The 21,470-nt window shown below is 37.3% G+C and overlaps 7 protein-coding genes across 9 annotated transcripts in view; 3 read left to right on the plus strand and 4 right to left on the minus strand.

The window, feature by feature from the left end:
* Window positions 1-679: 679 nt before the first annotated feature.
* On the plus strand, window positions 680-2,527 carry LOC126382236 (pseudouridylate synthase TRUB2, mitochondrial). The gene is made up of 5 exons (XM_050032041.1): window positions 680-976; window positions 1,107-1,298; window positions 1,434-1,650; window positions 1,918-2,054; window positions 2,217-2,527. The coding sequence occupies exons 1-5, from the start codon at window positions 853-855 to the stop codon at window positions 2,465-2,467; spliced, it is 921 nt and encodes a 306-aa protein (XP_049887998.1). The 5' UTR covers window positions 680-852; the 3' UTR covers window positions 2,468-2,527.
* Window positions 2,520-4,329, minus strand: LOC126382248 (PAXIP1-associated glutamate-rich protein 1A). Its single transcript, XM_050032056.1, has one exon. It carries the CDS (start codon window positions 4,191-4,193, stop codon window positions 3,738-3,740), a length of 456 nt encoding a protein of 151 aa, XP_049888013.1. The 5' UTR covers window positions 4,194-4,329; the 3' UTR covers window positions 2,520-3,737.
* Window positions 4,330-4,610: 281 nt separating this feature from the next.
* On the plus strand, window positions 4,611-6,329 carry LOC126382230 (box C/D snoRNA protein 1). The gene is made up of 5 exons (XM_050032031.1): window positions 4,611-4,806; window positions 4,877-5,153; window positions 5,331-5,649; window positions 5,723-5,875; window positions 5,957-6,329. Exons 1-5 carry the CDS (start codon window positions 4,748-4,750, stop codon window positions 6,280-6,282), a joined length of 1,134 nt encoding a protein of 377 aa, XP_049887988.1. The 5' UTR covers window positions 4,611-4,747; the 3' UTR covers window positions 6,283-6,329.
* LOC126382216 (nudC domain-containing protein 1) lies at window positions 6,316-8,495 on the minus strand. Its single transcript, XM_050031993.1, has 2 exons — window positions 7,177-8,495; window positions 6,316-6,989 (listed from the first exon to the last, which is right to left on the minus strand). Exons 1-2 carry the CDS (start codon window positions 8,420-8,422, stop codon window positions 6,490-6,492), a joined length of 1,746 nt encoding a protein of 581 aa, XP_049887950.1. The 5' UTR covers window positions 8,423-8,495; the 3' UTR covers window positions 6,316-6,489.
* A 607-nt stretch (window positions 8,496-9,102) lies between these two features.
* Window positions 9,103-10,291, plus strand: LOC126382247 (uncharacterized). Its single transcript, XM_050032055.1, has 4 exons — window positions 9,103-9,237; window positions 9,316-9,444; window positions 9,550-9,708; window positions 10,042-10,291. Exons 1-4 carry the CDS (start codon window positions 9,178-9,180, stop codon window positions 10,150-10,152), a joined length of 459 nt encoding a protein of 152 aa, XP_049888012.1. The 5' UTR covers window positions 9,103-9,177; the 3' UTR covers window positions 10,153-10,291.
* A 56-nt stretch (window positions 10,292-10,347) lies between these two features.
* On the minus strand, window positions 10,348-13,788 carry LOC126382244 (vesicle-trafficking protein SEC22b-B). Its single transcript, XM_050032051.1, has 5 exons — window positions 13,544-13,788; window positions 13,228-13,337; window positions 12,333-12,453; window positions 11,745-11,946; window positions 10,348-11,330 (listed from the first exon to the last, which is right to left on the minus strand). Exons 1-5 carry the CDS (start codon window positions 13,616-13,618, stop codon window positions 11,182-11,184), a joined length of 657 nt encoding a protein of 218 aa, XP_049888008.1. The 5' UTR covers window positions 13,619-13,788; the 3' UTR covers window positions 10,348-11,181.
* A 691-nt stretch (window positions 13,789-14,479) lies between these two features.
* Window positions 14,480-21,470, minus strand: part of LOC126382221 (ecdysone-induced protein 74EF) — a 275,974-nt gene continuing 268,983 nt past the window's right edge. For all 3 annotated transcript variants that reach the window (XM_050032002.1, XM_050032001.1, XM_050032003.1), the window contains one exon: window positions 14,480-18,267. In XM_050032002.1, the coding sequence (XP_049887959.1) occupies window positions 17,735-18,267 (533 nt within the window). In that variant the 3' untranslated portion in view covers window positions 14,480-17,734. The remainder of the gene's footprint in view (window positions 18,268-21,470) is intronic.

Raw genomic sequence — 21,470 nt, forward strand, 5'->3', positions numbered from 1 at the left:
ATCTTACAAGACTGCGAATAATTGAGCAGCAAACTTGTCCGTATTGCAATAGTGAAGACTCGCCCGACATAGAACATATGATTTTTGTGTGTCGTCAATTTTCTATTCAAAGATTAGTGCTTGCGAGTGAAATCAGTGACATTATTCAAATTGACAATCAAGTAACTTCCTCCCGCCGCCTTATTGACCTACTACATAGTGAAAAATGTCTCGCTCCATTATATAAATACATAAAAAACACTGTTGTGAATTTATAAACATATTTTGTGCTGTGCTTGTGCTACGTACAAACTAAAATAATTTAAAAGACATGAAACGAAGACTTGGCCCAAAGGACTTGATTCCAGGCCATAACCCTTATAAAAAAAAAAAAAAAAAAAAGTACACACATAACATGTGTTCATGTAGATTATAACGTAAAATGGAATTTATCTTATTTTAATAAAAAAAAAGAAATTCATTACTAATTTATGGGATCATGCCATGGTATATAAGTATTTTTAGGTTACGAGAAATAAGCGGCACCGTGACATTCTACTTATTTTGAAATCATGTATCAAACAAAAGAAACAGTAGAGCTGCATGAACAATATTTAGTTTCTGAACGTACTTGCAACCGTCATTTTTACTTCAATCTGTCAAAATCTCACATTGCTTTTTCATTGAATTTGCACCTCTGCCGTACAAGACATAAGGAATAATGTAATCCTCTGCTAAGGTTGCTCCTCTTCTGTCTCATTCTCATGTGTTGTGTGTGGCTGTGTGTGGCCAAGTTGTGGCAGAGACCGTGTTGTGGTTATCATGGTTATACCATGGTGGTTATGAAAAATATGTTCAAGAATTGAGTCAATTATGGTGAAATTTGGAAGTGCTGCGACGGCTTTTAAAAGTCTCAATGGATTAATTTGTGTGTACAAGCCGCCGTGCGTCTCTGTGCGACAGGTTCAACACACGATTATAACCAATATTTGCAGAGGTTAGCACTAAAAATATATATTTTAGGAAAATAATGGGAAATGCTGTTGTTAATTTCAAATGGCTATTTATGTTATGTTTTTTAAGTTCAAATAGTGAACATTAAATTTATATTACCTAATTCTCTGCAGATCTGAATGTGTTACCCGATCGGCCTCAGGAGCATAGAGTGGAGATTGTTGGCTCCACCAATGCCCCTATGAGGGTGAAACTTGTGCCCAATCTGGCCGACGACCCCCTCGTGTGCGGCCCGCGGTATTTGAACGAGGACTTCCGCTGTAGCTGGTGTATACATCTGGGACTGTTTAGCAGTGGGGTCTTATGTGAGTCTTATTGTCATCAATTTTTAACTAATATAATTATTTTGATCATTTGCTGTTGCTTAATGGTAGTTACTATAAACTCTGAAACATTCTATATTTTGGTATGCAAATAAATAAAAGAATATGACTTTATAGTGCTCGGCATTAATGATGGTGCAAAACTAACACGTCTTATCAACATGGGCCGACCAACGCGAGCATTCAAAGTACATGGGCAGTTAGGCAAAGCTACGGACACATACTTCTGGAATGGCAAGACGGTAGAGAGATCTACATATGGACATGTCACTAGGGAGAAAATTGATGGAATCGTTGCTCACATGCAGGCAGCTCACCAGAAAAAGATGTTTGAGTGAGTTTATAATTATTATTTATATCCAGGATTTGTGCCCAGTTAATGGCAATAATTCCCTAAGACCCCATCACATGCAACTTAACATAGCTGGCAAGAAGTGGTTGTATGGTGTTACGGTAAATCCCATTACCAGGAATTTGGTTGGTTGTGATATCAAGATTAAAAATCCTTTTCACTGAAGTGATAATGAAAGAGTTCAATCAATCCTTAATGTAAAATTCTTATGATAGATATTATTATAATTTAAGATTTTCTCATTTCCAGGTTATCAGGCATACATATAGAGTCACAAACAGCATATGAATTGGCAAGTCAAGGGCTCATTCGACCTGCAAGCAGTAAACTACCAATATTATATGGCATCAAATGTGTTTATTTTGAACCTCCTAATTTTACACTGGGTAAGATTGTAAGTGAAATGCTTGGCTAAGCTATAACTGTAGTACCTAGCATCCATGTTATGACTATATTGTTTTATAATTACGACACGGTGCTTGCTATTATGTAGAAAAGTGGCCTAAAATCATATTAAGTGTTCACAAGTCATTTCAAATTTGTTCCAGAAATACAATGTGTAAATGAATACGATAAGTACTTGTGGACCCTGATACATGACCTGGGTGTGCAGTTGAGGACTTCAGCTCATTGCACCGGTGTGCAGTGCATCCGGCAAGGCAAGTTCAACCTGCAACTAGCTTTGTTACGGAAACATTGGCAGTTGGAGCACATAGCAGACAATATGAACAAGTGTCAACAAATACTTGATGAACATAAAGAGATACTAGAACCAACATCTGCACTTCTCACCAATTAGTTTAGACAGGACACCAAAGTTGTAAATATTCGTATTTAGGAATTAAATAACATTATAAAGGTTGTTGTTTATTTTAGACCCTTTTCCTTTTGCAGTCTTATATGTATATTATCTAAGACATTCAGCTTGAATCATAATACATATACAGGGTGTTAGTGACAATGTAACAAATACTGAGGGGGATGATTCAGACCATGATTCTGAGTTAATATCAAGTGGAATTTCCTGTTGGAGAAGTCATGCAAATTTTAGCGCTTATTTAAATTATTTTCCGTTCCATACTTTTGCGACGGCAAATTCCACTTGATATCATCCCTCAAAGTTTTCGTTACGATGTCACTAACACCCTGTATATGTGAACATTAAGATGTAATCAATGTGGAGCAAGAAAGAAAACCTAGCACTGATAAGTATTGGTGCTGATTCCTTGTATACTCTTGTATACACACCAATAATTTTTACCTTTCATTTCCTTATCCGCTGAAAAAGAAAGGGACGGGTAATTGACAGGCATACATTTTATGGAACACACATCAATCGGGTAGTTTCCCAAGTCAAAGATAAATTATGAAATTCTGATTACTAAATAAAGACAGATCTTATAGTAACAATAATAAAATTGATTTCCTAAAAAAGGTAACAAGAAACATTTTCTTTTTTGTATTTAACATTTTTATGAATAATTAGAATTAAGAAAAATTTTATAATAAGTGTTGTCACGTTTTTCAGGTTGTATTTTCATACAAATTCCATAGTAATTTTGTGTCTTGCCCTATAATAAAAAATATTTGATTTGACTAGTTGAAAACTACCCTATTTAAAGCAGAAATTTAAAATGCAAACAACAAAATTGGGTTGCAGATGAGCAAGATGTCTATTTTTTTCTTCCGGGTTATTAATTTATTTTAAAATGGATAGTTATCAATCATCCGTCCCTTGACTTTTCGGCGAAAATGACTGGCATAACTTAAAATAAAATTAGGTAAGAGGCACAAGTCAGGGCCATTATAATACTAAGTACAGGTACACAACAGTGCTCATTTCAGCAGACACCTAATTTTATTTTAAGTTGTCCTTATATATCCAGGTGAATTTAATTCGCTTATTTTAAAATTGACAGCCTTGCTGGAATCAGTACCAGTTTCATTACTAGCATAATCTTACTATTCATTATACATAGTATAATACATCAGACAAACTGGTCTCAAGCATACCAATTATCAACCACTTGTCAGCACTCAAAGGTCCACTGTGGTATGAAGAACACCAATCAAGTGGCGCTAGTTGTTGGTGTCGTCGGGGTGCTGGCTTGCTTCTCCATCTGCTCTATCCTCTTGTGTCGGATCATGTTGGAGAGAATGCCGTGGAACGACGTTGTCTTCTTCTTAGCTGACCCTCGCAGCGTGTCCTCCCCATCCCGTCGCACGCGCAGCCGTAGAGAGTTCACTTCATCCATAAAATCAAAATCTGATTTCTCTTCTCGCACAGGCGACATGGGAACCTCAGGCTGATTTTCTTTACTAACAGGCATAGGCGACGGCGGCCGCCTGCCCGGACACTTCCATTCCAAGGTCAAAGTAGCACTTTTATCAATAGCTTTATACAATTCCTCCAACTCGTTAGGGTCCGGCATCCAACTTTTCCCAATGAATAATCCACTCTTCGACAACTCATCATCTGAGCAAGGTAAATCCCAATCGTCGCCTTGAAGTTCTAGTGTGCTCATATTGGATTGAATGAATTTGATATTTATTGTATTACTTATATTTAACTACGAAACAAAATACGTGGGTATATTGGTATAAACTTTTTTATGCGGGACAACACAACAATGTTTTTTACTTTTTAAGGTTATAGGTATGACAGTTTTGACTACAGACGACATGTGTGACGAAGAAAAAGCTACACAATAAACAAAAGGTCTTTTGTTTCTGTTTTACGTATCAATGAAATCACTTTTCGCAAATAATAAACGCTTTCAAAATGCGTCTTATTTTCCAGTTATTTAGCAGCATGAGTTAATAAAAAAAAACAAGTAGGTAATATTTATTTTCCTTTCCTTGGTCCTTATTATTTTCACGAAATTTTCTGTTGCTTTATATACCGTGGTTTGTTTGAAAATTGTGGTGTTTAAAAAAAAATAAACACATGTTTTTGACGTTTGTGTTGATGAAACGGAATTCGATCACTTCATAATCCTAAGGTTTATAGAATAATAATAATATCAAAGAGTATTTAAGTAGTAATTATACCGAAAGTTACGATATAATACAGAAAACAATGCCTTCATCTGATTCTTTAGACAGTGAGTCGGACAATGAAAGACAAGAATTCTCAAGGTATGTTCCAACATTTTAAATATATAACCTACAATAGTGACAAACTTTACGACTTGTTTTATGTTAACAGACTGGGTGATTGCGAGGTCTGTGGCGACAAGAAAGCCATTTATTCGTGTCCAAAATGTGAGGTGAAGACCTGCTGCCTTACCTGCGTAAGGGTCCACAAGAAGGAGTTAGAGTGCGACGGCGTGCGAGACCGCACCAAGTTCATTCGGGTTAAGGACTTCACGGACACAGACCTGCTGAGTGACTACAGGTTGCTGGAAGAATGCGCGCGCTTCGTCTACGGAGTTAAAAGAGATGAGAAGAAGAGATTCACAAGGATTGATAAGGAGTTACCTATTGTAAGTAGTCTTAATATATAAAAATATTTACTCACAAAAGACAGACAAAACAAACAGGCAAAGGAACATATATATCTCACCAAGGGAGATCATTTAATTAAAAGGTTGTTGTTGTAAATTAGGTACTTAGAGATTTTAATGCGACATATTTCTGTACTATGTAACTTTTATTTACAGCACTTATACAAATTGAAGATGGCTGCGAGAAAGAGAGGCATTGTCCTTCAGTTCCTTGCTCAGAACTTCTCTCGACACAAGTGTAACTCTACGAGGTACAACTACAAGACCAACATAATCAGTTGGAGGGTAGAGTGGATCTTCCCCAATGTGGACTCTGATCCTCTCAAGTTTATAGATGAGAAATGTCTAGAACATAAGAAATTGTCAGAATTCCTGGATAAATACTTAAATCCTGCTGCACCACCTTTTGAAGGGTCTAAGTCACTGACTTACTACAAGTCTGTGGGGTTTAGTGGAGTCAAGATTTTACTTAAAGGTATGTCCCACAAATCCTAATGATTATTATCAGAATCCTGATTTAGTTTGAAAAACTTTATGTTCTGTTTTAGCTGAAAAAGTGAAAGGATCAGCAAAGAAGTTTTTTGAATTGGACCCCACTGAAACTCTTGCTGAAAACCTTTCTGGAAAATGTATTGTGGAGTTCCCCATCATATTTGTTGTGTTAAAGGATCATGCATACAATTTTGAAATCATTACACCAGGTGAGTGTGGAAGTTAAATAGTTATTAATTTGGCCATCAAATGTGTTCTTGGTGTAATTTAAAAATGATTTATTTTTACAGAAGATGAGTTTGATTATGACAAAGAAGAACAGACAGATTCCAAAGAAGTTGAAGCACCAAAATTCGAGAAAAGTGAAGAACCAGTAGTTAATGGTAATATTGTAAACTGTCATAACAATGGAAACCAGGCAGAATACAAACAAATAAACCACAGAAAGAGACCAAGGCAACTTCTTACTGAAAAAGTAGCTCAAGAAAAGAAGAAAGAAATAGAAAAGGAGTTGAAAGCAGAAAAAAAGAAGAGACCAAAAAATCTGCTTTTCACAACTGGTTACTCATCAGAAGAGAGTATAGTGGATAGTGACAGTGAGAAAGAAGAAAATTAGATATAAGAAGTATACTTATGTAAGACATTAAAAGTTATTTCATTTTATACCTTTTTATTCAGTGTATGACTTATACCTACAATGCCTTAATTTCCTTAGAGGAACATGGGGAGAGGCATTCAGGCATTCCTCTCTGCCAAATTGTTTGCACACTATAGTAACATTAATATTATGCTCTATATCTTGTTTCAAATGTATAATAATATGTCATTGCATACCAATTGCAACTAAGGAGCTCTCTGTTAACACAAACAGGTACTCATTTGTGGCATTGATGCCGAGCACTTCACCAAACTTGTCAATATTGAAGACATGTTGTTGGCCAACTTTCACAGTTTTCATGAGGCCACCAGTGCCACTACGCTTCCTGAGCTGGCTGTCTGGATTCACAGTACTCTGATAAATGAAAATATGGCGCGATGCTTCACACACAACACTGTAATTAAAGTTTGGTGGGCATGTAACAAATTTTCGGTTCTGTTTTGATGACTGTACATATCCAAATGCATTCAGGGCACCTTGGTGTTTTATGGGCCACGTGTTGGAATTGATTAGTTGAGCATAAGGCTGCCAAACACAGGCATCCACGTCGTGACGCAGAGCCAATGCAGGTACTTCTTGATTGTCCAGTTTGATACTGAATAAATACTGATGAACACTGAGGGAGATCCTGTGGGTAGCTTCATGGTTTTCCACATCCAAGCGCACTGAAACAAAAATGTATAATATAGACTTAAAAACTATCATTATTAATAGCCCTCAATGTCCCACTGCAGGGCAAAGGGCTCTCTTCCCTTCTTCCACTCCTCCCTGTCCTCAGCTTGCTCGCGCCACCGTTTCAAGACTTAAAACTAAACAATTTCAAAATAAATATAATCATATTTTTTTAATTACCTAGTACAGTGTCTTCTTCTGAAGCTGCATCACACTCTTCTAACTCCTGGGTGGAAAGCCCTGAGACTGGATTGTCTGTGACTTCGGTCTCTGAGCACAGATGTGCCAGCCTCTTGTGTGCCTCCTCCACCAGGCTGGCATCCATGATCTGTTCTCCCTTCGGATCACCACCTTCTAACAGCTCATCCCACATCATACTGTCTGACTTAGTTAACAGTATGTCCACTTGTCCACTATCTTGCACATTCCAAGTAGTCAGTTCACTGTCAACATTGTGCTTCAGTTTCCCATCAATAAACGTGTTTCCAGCATAACTCACTTTTATGGCCAGTGGTGACACATTCACATGGAGAAGCTTTTTATCAAATTTGTTTGGTAACTTTAATGTTACAGATATATCTTCACCTGTCTGAAGCCAGGTATAAATTACGTTTTTTGGTGTTGCTTCCTCATTTGCCTTCTCAATAATTTCTTTTTCAGTGTCCGTGGTGAACTTGAATGGGTTGTCTGAGGCTACATACAGAGCCATGCAGGTAGTCTCAATAGCCGCATAGTGTACAATACCTTTGCCTTGTAACTGCCTCATGTTTGTTTGCTTCCAATTCTTTCCATCATTTTCATATTTGACCCAAGTGAGAACAGAAAAGAAATGACTGTCATTCTGTTCAACAGATTGTAAAAGACAATGTAAGGTTTCTTTGTTATCTTTTTCTTGCACTCTTGTATCCACAATGACAAAGTACTTGCCTTCTCCAAGTACGAGACTCGAGTGCAAAGTATGCCACGTCTGATTTCGTCCTGAAGATTTGTTCCTCAGTCCAGTGTCAACAATGTGAAGGTAGCCAGTACCATCACTGACCAAAGCCAAGCTGCTGGACGGGAACGACAGGCACAGGTTGAAGTGGCCGGACCTCCGCTCTACATGTGCGGGGACGTCGTACACAACCAGGTCCTCGAAAGTATGGTTAGTACTTTCAAATGATACGAGACGTACTTGTTGTTTTTTATCGATGTAATAGAAGCTGTGCGAGTAGGCCCAGTTATCGGCTATCAAGTGGTTATGAAGTGCGAAGAGTTTTGCGTGCACGAAGGAGTATTGCACTTCGTCGGGGAACAATCTGTCGGCCGGCGATGCTAGGGTGTGCGAGTAATGAGGAAGAGCTTGTAAGTTCAACTTGTATCCCTCAAACTCATGATCCATAAAGTGGCGATCGGGGCGTAGCTCTACTAAAATCGACGGCATCATCGAGTTATGATTATTTCCGTTTATAGTTTTTAATATTTACGAACACTGAACACAACTTCCCACTTTTTGTAAATGTCACAGATATTTTTTTTTTATAAAGATTATCGCCTGGAATCAAGTCCTTTGGGCCAGATATATACATGTGGGCACAACTTGGTCTTAGATGTGGGCAACACAGATATATAAAATAAAAGTAATTTCTAAATGTAACTCAAGAAAACTGATCGTACGAACTAACTGAGCCAATTGTGTATGTGTAAAGTACGTAAAACAGCAATTTTGACGTCAATAATGTATGAATGACGATGGTCTGATTCACCGTACATAAGTATCGATCCACAACGGATCGAATGCTATAATGCTTGCTTTTCCCATATAGAATATAAATAAAAATGCTTTTCTTTTCAAAAAGTCCAAGAAAAACGCGGGAGCTTGATTACCAAAGTTGATTACAAACAATTTGTACGAACACATGGTCGCAATAAAAGATTTATATTTCTACTACATAAGACATTTTTCATCGGATTTTACAACAAGATATGAAACTGAAGAATAATTTATTACGGAAGACTTTATAATGGTCTTTGGAAATTAAACAGTAAGGTAAATGTACTGAAGACTAGGTAGCATGGTCTTACGATCGTAGCCTGTTCCTTAAATGGGCAAAAGCAAAAAAAAAAAAAGAAAAAAAGCGGCGAAACAAATAAATAACCTAACTTTTAATTTAATTTTGATCTAAATAAAAGTAGATTATAATGCCGTACGTTAAAAATTATTCTTATCGTGATATGGATTTTTCCACGGAGACTCCAAAGGTCTTTCTTAAACGTAATATATCTTTTATTGAACCATAGTCAACGTAAAAGTTTTACTTACCTTTTCGTAATTTATAGGACGAGTTTTATAAATATGCAAACGTACAGGAATTAGCAGCGAAGAGTGAAATGTGTAAAGACGATATATTCCTCTGCAGAACTATTGGTATACTCCACAGTACTGAAGGTCGATTTTATATGACTGACGTGAGTAACACTTAGTTCAGGTCAGCTCACAGCTTTCAGTGGCTTCTATATACCTACAGTTATAGTTACCTATAATTTTAGAATCAATGTCTTTTTAATTTACAGGTAGATACACCTACTATAGACCCAGACAAGCCTAAAATCAGGGTATCCATGGCTTACTTAAAGAATCCTGCAGTATCCTTTCCTTGTCCGCATGCCATTCAAATCTTTGGAAGTCTACAGTGGAAAAATAGACCTGTAATTTTTGCAAAAATCTTACAGGTGCGAATAATAATTTTATTACTATAATTCTTGTTTTAGCTTTAACATTATTACATTTCAATTTTTAAAACATCAAATACACATTATTTTAATCTTTATCGAGGTTATATACCTAATATGTGATTACAGTTACTGTTGTTTAATAAGGGGTGTGCATCACATTTCACAAAGGGCTCCCCATTCGGGCACAATTTGGCTAGAAAATAAGTAGGTGGGAAAGTGAGAACTTAATTTTGCTAGAGCTCTGATGTGGCACTGTAGGTGGTGGTTTAATAGTTGGTATTGTTTTGAGTTGAGTTGTAGAAATTTTTTTCCTATTATTTAATATTCCAGGCATTAACCCCACCAATGGCCTTGAGGGTGAGACACACAATGCATGCAGTCACAAGCATCCATCAAGCAACCTCTGCAGTGCAAGATGACAATATGGAAGATTTTACTTAACCCAGTTAGCACCAATCAGCACACGACATATGTGTGGAATGTATATGTCGCGGCTGTGAAGTATTATATAAATCCTCAGTATAAATAATTTTGCATGTTTATTATTTAAATTGTCTCACATAAATATAGAAATGTTACTACACTAGCGTTTCATTTCAGTCAATTATTCAAAGGTATACACAGAAAAGTAGAGAATGGAAAAGAATGCATATTTATTAAATCTTAAATAAATACATTAATTAACAATAAGTGGTAAAATTTACAACATTCCATCACCAACCACACCTGTGCTTTATATTTATATAAAACATTGGAAATGAATACAAAACTGTCATTAATTGATTACAGTCAAGCTATACCTTGAGAACACTATCAAATGCTGTCTAAATAGCTAAACTTAGTACAGATGTTTAATAAAAAATAGGAATTTTTGGTAGACTAAATATTTTTTTAGTACTTAATGCGATGGAATGCTTTTCCCATTAGTACCTTTATACAACATTTATATTTTGTCTGATAAATTAAGGGTATAATAAAGTGTTATTGATCTGTGTGGCGCAGAAACTGATGACATATTCAAGTAATAAATAAATAAATACCATTACATTTTATCACAAAGAAGTATAGAACTTCTAATAAAATCTTGCATTTTAGTAAAGTAAGATAAAATGCGGGAAAATTAAATTTTCAATGTTGCAAATAACATTTTTTATTATACCCTTACAAACAGCACACATTACTGTCACGTCACATGAGGCTAACTAAGCTAGTTTGCTATGTTAAGATCTATAAAAAATCTACATGCTGCTCTTTAGAGAAACATACAACATTCATTTTGCTGTCTAAGCAAGTTAAATGGCAAGAAAACCATCCAAACGGTTAAAACTTGTTATACACAGCACATCAATTTAGTTGGAAACAACATACAAAAATCATAACACCTACATAAACTTTCAAAAGAAATAACCTGCTGTTGTAGATTGGCTAACATAGCTAATTCGCTTAGGTAGGACCATCACATGATCTGACCTAAAGCACCCAAAAGTACAGTACAAAGACGAGCAGAATGACAGCACCAGCCGTCGCTTTCACCAGCATGGACTTGGTGTTGAGGTATGTTGCATCCTTTTTGTACTTTTGCGACATCATTGATAGGTTCTGTGTTTTCGTGTCCAGTTCTGGAAGCCAACCGAGAATTATTTCAATGGCAAAATATTTTGTTAACGATTGAGATGAGAAATTGTTGTGGAGTAATTTAATATTACATTACACTATGCCATAAAAAGACTAGTGTAATGTAAACTAATTAGATACTTGTTTTTAAAACAGTTTTTATTGGGTATACCTACTTGCACATAATTATTATGTAATATTTCATAGGGTCTGTGTATTACTACTCCTTTTATCCAGAGAATAGATCTTAAAAATTGACATTGTTTCTATGGAACTTAAATACAGATTATCACCTGGAAGAAATAGCAGTAACTTTTTTCTTGTTTAATAGTAACTGTATTTTTTCTAGTGTTTGTCACTAGTTTTCTATTCATTTGTACATATAGAGTAGATATATAAAGCTAGATAGGCCAACAAACCTGAGAGTACGGCGCCCCGCTGCAACACATCATCGATGTTCTGCATCATGATGCGCTGCACGTCCCCCAGCTGCCCGCCCAGCTGTGAGGCTGCGCCCCCCGCCCGCCGCGCCCGTGCGCCCCCCTCCGAGTACTGCTTGCGTGCCCGCTGCATCCACGTGTCGAACTCTATGAATGTATACGGACGAGTCACAGTGTTCACCTGTAAAATTATAACAATTTGCTGTCAATTTTAATGTTTGAAAATAAATATTCATGTTCTTTAAGTTTAAATTTAAATCAATATTGGATTTAAGTAACCTAAGTCAATATTGTTAAAAATATTTAATATTACTTTGATATCAAAATAATATGGTTTTAGTACTTTTTTCAACTCATACCTGATGGAGTAGGCTATCCAGGTAAAAAGAACACCACACGAAGCACTTTATTTCATTATGTTGTTGATGTTTACAAACATTCTTTGTTTTTATGTGACATAAAACAAATGTTTTTTTTGAGATTTTGAATAAATGAGTGCTATCTAATTTCTAGTTCAGGATCCTGTGTGAATGAGTAACTGAAATTACAACAGTGAATCATACATACCCTTTTGCCGTATTGCTGATAGAACTCTTGTGCAATTTCCTCAAGGTAGCTGAATGCCAACCGTTTGCTGTAGTTGCGCTCACACAGTACCAGGTAACAGATCTCGTTCTCAATTAAGTAGCTGTAATTGTTATAAAATAGTATTTTATGCAACAGTTGTATAAGAAGGGTCAAAAAATGCGAGTGGCGTGAGTTGCGATGTGAGCCTTGGCGAACATCGCAATAAGAGACGCCACGAGCATTTTTTGACCTAGTTATACAACGTTGCATACAATACTTTTTCTACGACGACGTAATTTTAAATGAAACAAAAATTATACAAAGAAAAATTTTATTTATAAAAATTATTTTCCAACGGGCGGGAAAATGGCGGCAAATGTATACTTTTTTTTTATAGTATATCTATGGCACCAAACAAAGTAAAGGTGCCAGTTTCCAGGTCAAAAAAAAAAAAAAAACAACAACAATGCTTTTTTGGCGACATTATAGTACAGTTACACTTTGTAAACAATGCTTTTATAGGCCATAGAGCGTACACTTTTTCAAAGAGTTTAATTATGTATGTACTTATATTAGACTTTTTGGTTATTTAAATGCCAGATTAAAGTAGAGGAGTAGAAAAAATATATTATAAATATATTATAATATGAATATATTATTATTTGATATTTTTGTAAATTTTTAGGAACTTTTATTTTTAACAAAACATTAACACTGCTATTGCATAATGAAAAACAGTACAAAAGTTGCTAGTTTTTACCACATACATAATGAGTAACAGCATAGTTAAGTTTTTACATAAGGAAGTGTAGTGTTGCATCAACAATAAAGAAAATAAATATAGAAACATTATAAAACTCAAAAGGAACATAAAATAAGAAGCATTCACACTCACTGGAAAAGATAAGGCCCCGTTTCAATGGAACAGCGTATCGGTGACTGGGGACCTAGTTTCCTAAACAGCATTTTGGCCTGGTTCTGGTACTCCAGAATATTGCAGCCACTCTGCAAACCACCAGCAAATCATATCAAAAAGTGTAAAACCAATTAAATAAGACAAAACATAATAGGACAGCCACAATGTGAACGAAAGTTTAGTATAAAATTCTTCTTAAAATTTAGGTAAATATGTTTAAAACGTCAAATTTTTTGATAGCAAATGTACGTAGCATAACGTGTTACTAATGTCTGGCATAGTTTAAAGGTATTACCTGTTCATCGTCTTGCATAGTAGCGGCTAAAGGTAGGCCGTCAACGACCCGTGCAATCATTGTCATTAAAACCATTTTGATATTATTTAATATTGTCTCTCACATTCATACACTATAAGAAATGGTTGTTACTAATGTTTCCACACAATTTTGCTTACTTTTTCTTTCGCATTATTAGAAAATAGGAAAACAAAATCTATATCGACAGCTGTACCTACACGTCAAGACGTTTGAAATGACAACAACACGTCACGTCAGCTTGTCTATGGCTTCCGAGCAATTAGGGTGCGTTCAGTTTTATTTGTAGAGATTTTTTTATTTTATTTGGCACGGTTATTATTTGATGGATTTATTGCTGTTTTGTGATATTGTTCAGTTTGTGAAACTGTGCCATGTCATATCGTGTAATTAGTGTTATTAAACTATCTTATAATAAATATCAAGACAGTAATTGATATTTATTATTTTTTAGCAAATTCTGAACGAAATCAGAGATTACGCCGTAGCGATGTCAAAGCAAAGTCCTTACTTAGCTCACGAACCCAACGAAGTGTAGGCAATGATTTCACTATGTAAAAGTGGCTCATAAGAAGTTAATTATTCTTCTTCTTTGCGAGTCGATGGCGATCGAAGCAAAATTATTTTTGCTGACCATTAATTATTATATTACTTAGTATTTCTTTAGCAGATATTTCATGCGCCTTTCGGGAATCGAACCCGGGAAATAGTTTTGAGTCTTAAATTCTCATCATTTGTCACTTTAAGCTTTCTTTGTTCAATAGGAATCTTAGTATGTATTATTAAAGAATTAGGTATTTTGTTTCAGTGCAGCATTTTCTGTATTCTAAACTTATAAAATCCAGTGTTTACTCGTGGTCCCATTATGTTGACCGGATCCTTATAAAATAGGGTTGTTTGTAGGAAGAAAACTAAAAGTTTGAATTTTATTGTGGATATTTTATTAACATTATCATCATGCATCAAATTATGTGCTAACTCATTTACACTTATAACTAACTATACATAGAAAAATAACTTAACTAGGGGGCAGAAAATACAGTATTTTGTAAAATTAACAACTAAAATTAAAGTTAAAATATCGGACTTTAATTGCATAAAACTAAAAGCAAGTTTAACGCAAAATCACTGTACCGCACATAACTCTCAGAATAAGCAATTTGAAAATTGAAATCAAGATACGCCATCTAGCGACGAGTAGTTGTAAATAATAAAGCTTTAGGTAGTTTAAAACAAGAAGATGTCGCTGCTTACACGAGAAGTGAATGATGTTAGCACGTTCACGGAATATAATTACGAATTATATTTAATGGACATTAATTAACGAGAATACATTGAAATATTTATGATAAACGACAAAACATGTATCAACCGGGCGCCGGGTCGCGCCGCGCCGCCGCCGGCGGGTGCCGACCGCGGGCGGCGCACGCGCGGCGCTGTCGCTTCCCCCTCTATACCAAATTCACTAACCTTCTCATTGCTTTCGCGCAAGTATTCACATTGACCTATCTAGCGACACCAAGAACTACGCGAACAATGGGTGTGCGTATGAATATTCAAAATTTTGTATTTACAATATCCTTGATGTGCAAAACACGGCGGTCACGACATAGACCCCTAGGTACCAATATGGCGTCCGAATTCAATTAATTTATAATCAAATTTAAGATAATAGACTAGGCTCAATTAAAATAATTTTTAACAATAATTTTCTCGAGGTGCTGTTAAAATTTACATTGAAAAATTTAAGTACATTATTTTAATTAGAAACTTTGATTTTCAACAACATCAATTCGACTAAAATTATTTAAAGTGACCGAGCATCATTTTAAATGCTTGCTCAAACATTTTGCCCACACCGGTAACTAGTCTCCCGACCACGAGCATCGGGCGTCGAGCGCCGAGCCGAGCATCGAGCATCACGTCGCCAAACGATAGTTGCTTCTGAGAGCTTCCCTTCCATCACGTGAAACATCCATCTCCTATATTATTTATTAAATATACGTATTATACAATAACATTTGTAATCTATAGAACGAAATTTTCTAGAAAGGAAAGATCGCGGCGAGGCGGTGGCGGGCCCTCCTCCGACCGAGGGCCGGCGACAGGGCCGCAGAGGGCAGGCCAGAGGGCCGCCACCGCCTCGCCCTCAAACGAATCGAAATAAATAAGTTAAAACCTATAGTTATATTTACAAAAGCATAAGAAGTGCCGAAAGTAAAGGTTCGTTTCGAGAATTCCATCTATCTATATAAAAATACGATTAAAATTCCACTTTTTATCAATATATATATTATTATTATTATATTTTAATCACATGAAACGGGCACTGGATTTGTTCGAAGAAGTTTGGACACTGAGATCTTGTTACTTATATAAAAGTATATAATCATCTAACCACTGGATGTGTTAACCTGTATAGTATGTTGGTCGGTGTGTCTGTCATGTTGAGAGTCGATCCCACGTCTTAGCACCCATATTACTCGACGCTTCGATTCCCTTAAGGCTTCACTAACCCTCGGGCTGAGGTCCGGGCCGCGTGCGCTGCGACCTCACGTAACTACTGTACAGTACTGTGTATGGACCTCCTTCCACTATCTGGTACAATCACATTGCATATAAAAATATCAATCAGGAGCGCGCGCGCGCCCCGTCCCCAGCGGTATAGGACTCGCGCCCATATATAACAAATCTCTTTACTACATACATTTACAGATTTTTCTAGTATATCATATACATATAAAAGGATTATGTTTCTCTTTGCATTGAATGAAAACATTGTATGTATTAAAACCGTCTACTCGTATCAACTACACCTTAATCAACCTTTTTGTTATCAACTATCTAGCTAAAATGTTATGATTCATTAACATTGGACCACAAATCGTAATTATTAATAATATTTATTCAGGTAACAAAAAATAGAGGTCTCGCGCCATTATTGCGAAAAATAAATTGAATATAGTTTGTGAAGCTTCAGTTAGTATGTGATATGCTGGAGCAGTATATGAGTAGTAGCCGACTCTGATATGTTCCCAATGACGCGCGAGACCTCCGTCCAACAGGCCTACCGTACATTTAAATAAACGAAATAAACTAGAATATTTCACTTAAAACAGCTCACTTATAGTAAACATCTATTTATAATAATAATTAACACAATTAACGCACAAATCATCCCTTAATAATAGTTATATATCCGTCTCTAACAGAAGTTGGCAGTAGTTTCAGTTCTCGCGAGGGAGTACAGGCGATTGTGTTACAACCTAAATAATATCAATTGAAAATTCGGTTTGAAATGAATGTTAAAACATGAGAACGTAATGTACGTACTACGTACAGTGGAGTAGAATAGAGTACAATGACAACAAAGGAACCAGCTGGAGCGCAGTCCACATATATAATATATATATTATAATATATATAGAGTCAACAGCGTGGGGATTGTTCCGTAACACGTGTAAATATGAGAATGGCCATAAAAAGCACCAAAAAAGTTATAATAAATCTGAGGGTAGTACTATACGATATTTTTGTCATTATATAAACTTTACGTAAATATTTCTTTAATATAAACTCTTATTTAGACTATAATATACTTATTGCATATTGTAAAAACTGTATGTTCGAATATTATAAATTGTATATTTCATATGAATTCTATTTTTGCGTAGATTTGAGGTAGGAAGTTCTGATTCATAAAGTGGCGGTCCGCTGCCGGGTGGGCAGCGCCGCGTGCGGTACAATACGTAGAAACTTCAATACAAACATTTAAAAATTCGTTTCAACATTTTACAAAACTCACTCCATATCCATATAACATCTAGCAAATTAGTGTTCCTCTTCTGAAGTTTCCCTAAATATAGGTTCTATATAAACATTTGAGCAATCAATTTCGTCTCTCCTATTTTGTATAAATATTAATTTCATGATAAGTTAACATTAGTTCGATTTGAGAGTAATATTTTACCTTAACAACATTATTAGAAGCGATCTGAAAAACGTAATGCATGATGATTTGAAAAATAGACGAATTTCCTATGTAAAGTGTAACGTAAGAGCGAAATGAATACGCGAATCTATAAGTAGTTACGTATGACAGAATGTCCCATCCACTGTCCCACTGGAGATTCGAACCGAGTCCGGGCGCGACATGTGTCGTGTCGCGCGCGTCTACGCGAGCGAGCAGTCGATCTCGACGATGTCCTTGGGCACGTCGACGAACTGGTAGACGAGCCGCTGGCCGTCCACCTTGGCGAGGATGCCGCGCTGGTAGTAGTAGCGCAGCGCGCGGCCCATCGTCTCGTAGTTCATGTCGGGCTTGTTCTTGTGCAGGCCCCAGAGGCGGCTGACGGCCTTCGAGTCGACCAGCTTGAACACGCCCTTCTCGCGGTTGGTCCACTTGATGTAGCGAGGGCAGTACTCGCGGTCCTGCAGCAGCTTGAGCAGGAACTCCCAGAGGTAGGTGGTAGAGCCCTCGCGGCTCTTGCGCTTGACGCCGGGCGTGGGCGGCTGGTCGGTGCGCGGCCGCTTCTTGGGCTTGAGCTTGTTGTGGTGGTGGTGGCGCGGGTAGTCGCCGAAGTCGAACACGGAGTAGGGCAGCTCGTCGTGCGCCAGCGGCGGCGGCGCGGGCGCGGCGAAGTGGTGCGCGCCGCCCCCGCCGCCGTAGCCGTACCCGTACGCGTCGCGCTCCGACACGCCGCCCACTGCAACAACAACAAACGACACGTTAGCTATATCATGTTGTGTACTCACTCATACTACTAACCTAGGCAGAGTCTTAAAAGGAATATTTAGTACTCTACCATAGTCAGTTTTGACTCTACAAATTGTCACCAGTCATTGAACTAGTAGGTATTAAAATATCTATGGCAGGACCAACGGAAGCGATTTAGTTGAGGTTCATTTTGTAGTTAAGTTATTATATAATAATGTTAGTTGCAAGACCTGTGTTTATAGTGTCTGGTCTATGTCTGTGGGCTACATTCTAATAGTCGGCCCTAAGTCAAAACATGTGTAAACGGGAACTATATTGATCTTATATTGATGCAGCGATTAGTCAACTAAATGGAAACAATTGTGGGATTAGGCCGCTCCCATAGACGCCGCGCGGTGGGAAGCGCGCACGACCTATGTTGTCAAAACTGCGCCCCGTAGCTAATTATTATGAGTACATCTCCACTGCCATGTCACAATATGAAGTAGGCCTGCTGGTCCTACAGGATGCTGCTACTAGCAACTATATACAATTGTTATCTACACACGCCTCTCATCGGAGTAGGTATCTAATAACAATAATGGCCGCAGCAGAAATAGTTATAAATCAAATAATTATGTTACAGACATTTAACGTGTAGGAAATGTTTAATTATGTTTTTTTACTTCGTTATCAGAATTCAATTACTGCAGTTAAAGATGATGTATGGGTGTGTTGTTGTCGACAGCAGTATCGCGCGGTGTCGTTGTAAGTGTTACTTTTTATTGCAAACCAGGACGGATGCACTGACACCATTCCTGAACTTGCAATTATCCGCATAAATTATAAAGAAATAAGTTATATTGGTAATTTTCTGATGTCATTTGTGTAGATAGGACTTAGAATGTTCCTCCAGACTAAGCTTTGGTAACGACGATGGGCAGAAAATCAATCAAAGAAACGGTCGCAGACTCCCCAAACAATACAAAAAAACGAGAATTCTGTGTGCGTATAGAATACATAGTTCGTAAAATCCGGCTACAAACGTCGAAAACAACAAAACTAAACTAACGCCAGTTAAAAATATAACCGAGTGTTTGATAAGACAATGAATTGAAATAGATAAACGCGAGCTAGGTTGCGTCAACAGTGCCGCCTTGACCCCAATGTTGCGCTCGCGCACGCCCTGTCACCGACACACTCGGGTTTTCCTGCGACACATGTCACTACAATAAAAAAAAAATAACTTTATTTTTCTAAACTTCAGACAGCCTTTTGACAGGTGCGTAAATCAGAAGCAATTATTTTTGAAATCGGAATGGAAACGACTTGAAAAGTTCCGGGGAATTAGTTTACCGCCCTCGTAACTATAGTTGTTAACAAAATTTGTTGTTTGTCTCGCGAAATTAGCGCGAATTTGTAGGAAAAGTGAGTAATTGGCACCGACGAACGAGGAAATTGAGGTTTTATGCTTTTGGCGTAGATTTGTTATTTTTTTGTAAGAGCTTTTGTTTTACAGATTCATCTTGCTTTTACTTGTAACGCTGAGACTGCTTGGTGGTTTTAAATATTTCTATCTGTTATTAAAGAGCTTTTTCAACTGTCGTATTTGATGAAGCTCTTTGTATACGGTCTCAACCTCGGGAGCTTGTTACGAATTAGTTTTTTAGTTATTATGACATGACTATGCAAATTCGATAAAGCGATAGGCGTAAGCGGAAATATCTTGAGTATTTCTTTGCAAACAGCGCGAGAGGTCGCCATTTTATTTCTAATATTATCTAACTGGCGTATTTTCGCGCGTTATCGGAGGTCGTTCACCCCGTGCGCTACACGTGCGCGCGTCCCTCGAGTTACCTTCTTATGTTTCATTGCGTAAGGCAAGGGACCATACTGACATACAGCCATGTGTGACACTATACAGCCATGAAAGGCCTCAAGAACAATGTTAGCCCGCCGCCTTCATTGGAAACACAGGCGTGTTGCGAAAACCCGTGCGAGTTTTCGGTGCCATTGTGTCAATAGTGACGTCACACGTCGTGATTCACTTACATCGCAACACCAAGTGACCGATGATTACGTTTATTAAATGTCCTCCAATCTTCTACAAATCAACTACTAAACCATTAATACAGATTGGAACGTCGGGGTTATGACGATACTGTATCTTCAATCAAGCAGAGGCGGGCGCAATACATAATTCAAACCCGATAACGGTTGTGGACCAGTGTACTTAGTTATTTACAATTTAATGAACCCTCCCGAGGAGTTTCATAAAATCGCCGGCGAGCCTGGGAACGCTCGCAAAACGCGGTAAAAAACTGCATTTTATGCGCTGGCGCAGCTATTTTTAGCGCATGTGCTGGACGCATCCTACTGGTTGTTAGGATCAAGGTTACGGCGGTTACGCCTGTTTCGAGTTTTCTTCGTGTTTGCTACTTGGCTTTGAAAAAAAAGAAGCATCGGCTCTATTCTAAAGTGGACTCTATTTCGCTATGGTAGAGTTGTAAAGTTGTGAGTGGCGAGCTATTCCCGGATGCAAGTATGCGAATGCGTTAGTGCGGGACGGGAGGGAACCGGTTGCCCGTGCGCATCCCGCGCGCCGATAAATGGGTTACCCCACAAACCTCTTGCGATACAAACGGCGGTGTTTTATAGCGTACTTTGAGGAAAAACTGGCTGCGTTCTAAACATGTCGTCAAAATCGCCGCCATTAGGTATAATTAAATAAAATTGTAAATATTGTAATACTCGTGAATTTTATCATACTTGTCTTATTTGACTCTAACAAGATTCACCTACGATGAATTATCAAATTTATCAGTTTGCAAAAATGATTACGCTTATTTTTGCACACGATAACAGAGATAAGTCAGAGATAGAGAACATTTCCTCCAGGCAACTGCAGAATTGAAAACAAAGCTTATCTTCACGTCAAGCCGGAAGAGATAGCTAGTCATTGGCCCCGATTCCTGCAGACACCGCCTAATTTTATTTTAGGTTATATCCGTCATTTTCGTATCCGTCGAAAAGGAAAGGGACGGATGATTCACAGCTCTTAATTTTAGGAAGAATGAGTAAATTAATGTGTCGGGTTATTGACTGACGTAAAATTTTTAGACGGTTGGTTTAGATTTGTGCTTAAAATTGACGTGTGTTCCATAAATTTTATGCTTGTCGATTACCCGTCCCTTTCCTTTTCGGCGGATAAGA

The sequence above is a fragment of the Pectinophora gossypiella genome, chromosome 3, assembly GCF_024362695.1.
Source record: "Pectinophora gossypiella chromosome 3, ilPecGoss1.1, whole genome shotgun sequence".
Classification (NCBI taxonomy): domain Eukaryota; kingdom Metazoa; phylum Arthropoda; class Insecta; order Lepidoptera; family Gelechiidae; genus Pectinophora; species Pectinophora gossypiella.

What these genes read in the sequence shown, in the direction of transcription:
- LOC126382236 (XM_050032041.1), top strand. Translation starts at nt 853, where the DNA reads ATGGTGAAATTTGGAAGTGCTGCGACGGCTTTTAAAAGTCTCAATGGA. An exon ending in GTTTAGCAGTGGGGTCTTAT is followed by an intron (nt 1,299 to 1,433) that starts GTGAGTCTTATT and finishes ATGACTTTATAG; the next exon opens with TGCTCGGCATTAATGATGGT. An exon ending in ACCTCCTAATTTTACACTGG is followed by an intron (nt 2,055 to 2,216) that starts GTAAGATTGTAA and finishes AATTTGTTCCAG; the next exon opens with AAATACAATGTGTAAATGAA.
- LOC126382248 (XM_050032056.1), bottom strand. Translation starts at nt 4,193, where the DNA reads ATGAGCACACTAGAACTTCAAGGCGACGATTGGGATTTACCTTGCTCA.
- LOC126382230 (XM_050032031.1), top strand. Translation starts at nt 4,748, where the DNA reads ATGCCTTCATCTGATTCTTTAGACAGTGAGTCGGACAATGAAAGACAA. An exon ending in GAAAGACAAGAATTCTCAAG is followed by an intron (nt 4,807 to 4,876) that starts GTATGTTCCAAC and finishes TTATGTTAACAG; the next exon opens with ACTGGGTGATTGCGAGGTCT. An exon ending in AGTCAAGATTTTACTTAAAG is followed by an intron (nt 5,650 to 5,722) that starts GTATGTCCCACA and finishes GTTCTGTTTTAG; the next exon opens with CTGAAAAAGTGAAAGGATCA.
- LOC126382216 (XM_050031993.1), bottom strand. Translation starts at nt 8,422, where the DNA reads ATGATGCCGTCGATTTTAGTAGAGCTACGCCCCGATCGCCACTTTATG. An exon ending in AGAAGAAGACACTGTACTAG is followed by an intron (nt 6,990 to 7,176) that starts GTAATTAAAAAA and finishes TTTTTGTTTCAG; the next exon opens with TGCGCTTGGATGTGGAAAAC.
- LOC126382247 (XM_050032055.1), top strand. Translation starts at nt 9,178, where the DNA reads ATGCCGTACGTTAAAAATTATTCTTATCGTGATATGGATTTTTCCACG. An exon ending in TTTCCACGGAGACTCCAAAG is followed by an intron (nt 9,238 to 9,315) that starts GTCTTTCTTAAA and finishes CGTAATTTATAG; the next exon opens with GACGAGTTTTATAAATATGC. An exon ending in TTTTTGCAAAAATCTTACAG is followed by an intron (nt 9,709 to 10,041) that starts GTGCGAATAATA and finishes TTAATATTCCAG; the next exon opens with GCATTAACCCCACCAATGGC.
- LOC126382244 (XM_050032051.1), bottom strand. Translation starts at nt 13,618, where the DNA reads ATGGTTTTAATGACAATGATTGCACGGGTCGTTGACGGCCTACCTTTA. An exon ending in ATCAGCAATACGGCAAAAGG is followed by an intron (nt 11,947 to 12,332) that starts GTATGTATGATT and finishes ATAATTTTACAG; the next exon opens with GTGAACACTGTGACTCGTCC. An exon ending in GCGGGGCGCCGTACTCTCAG is followed by an intron (nt 11,331 to 11,744) that starts GTTTGTTGGCCT and finishes GTTGGCTTCCAG; the next exon opens with AACTGGACACGAAAACACAG.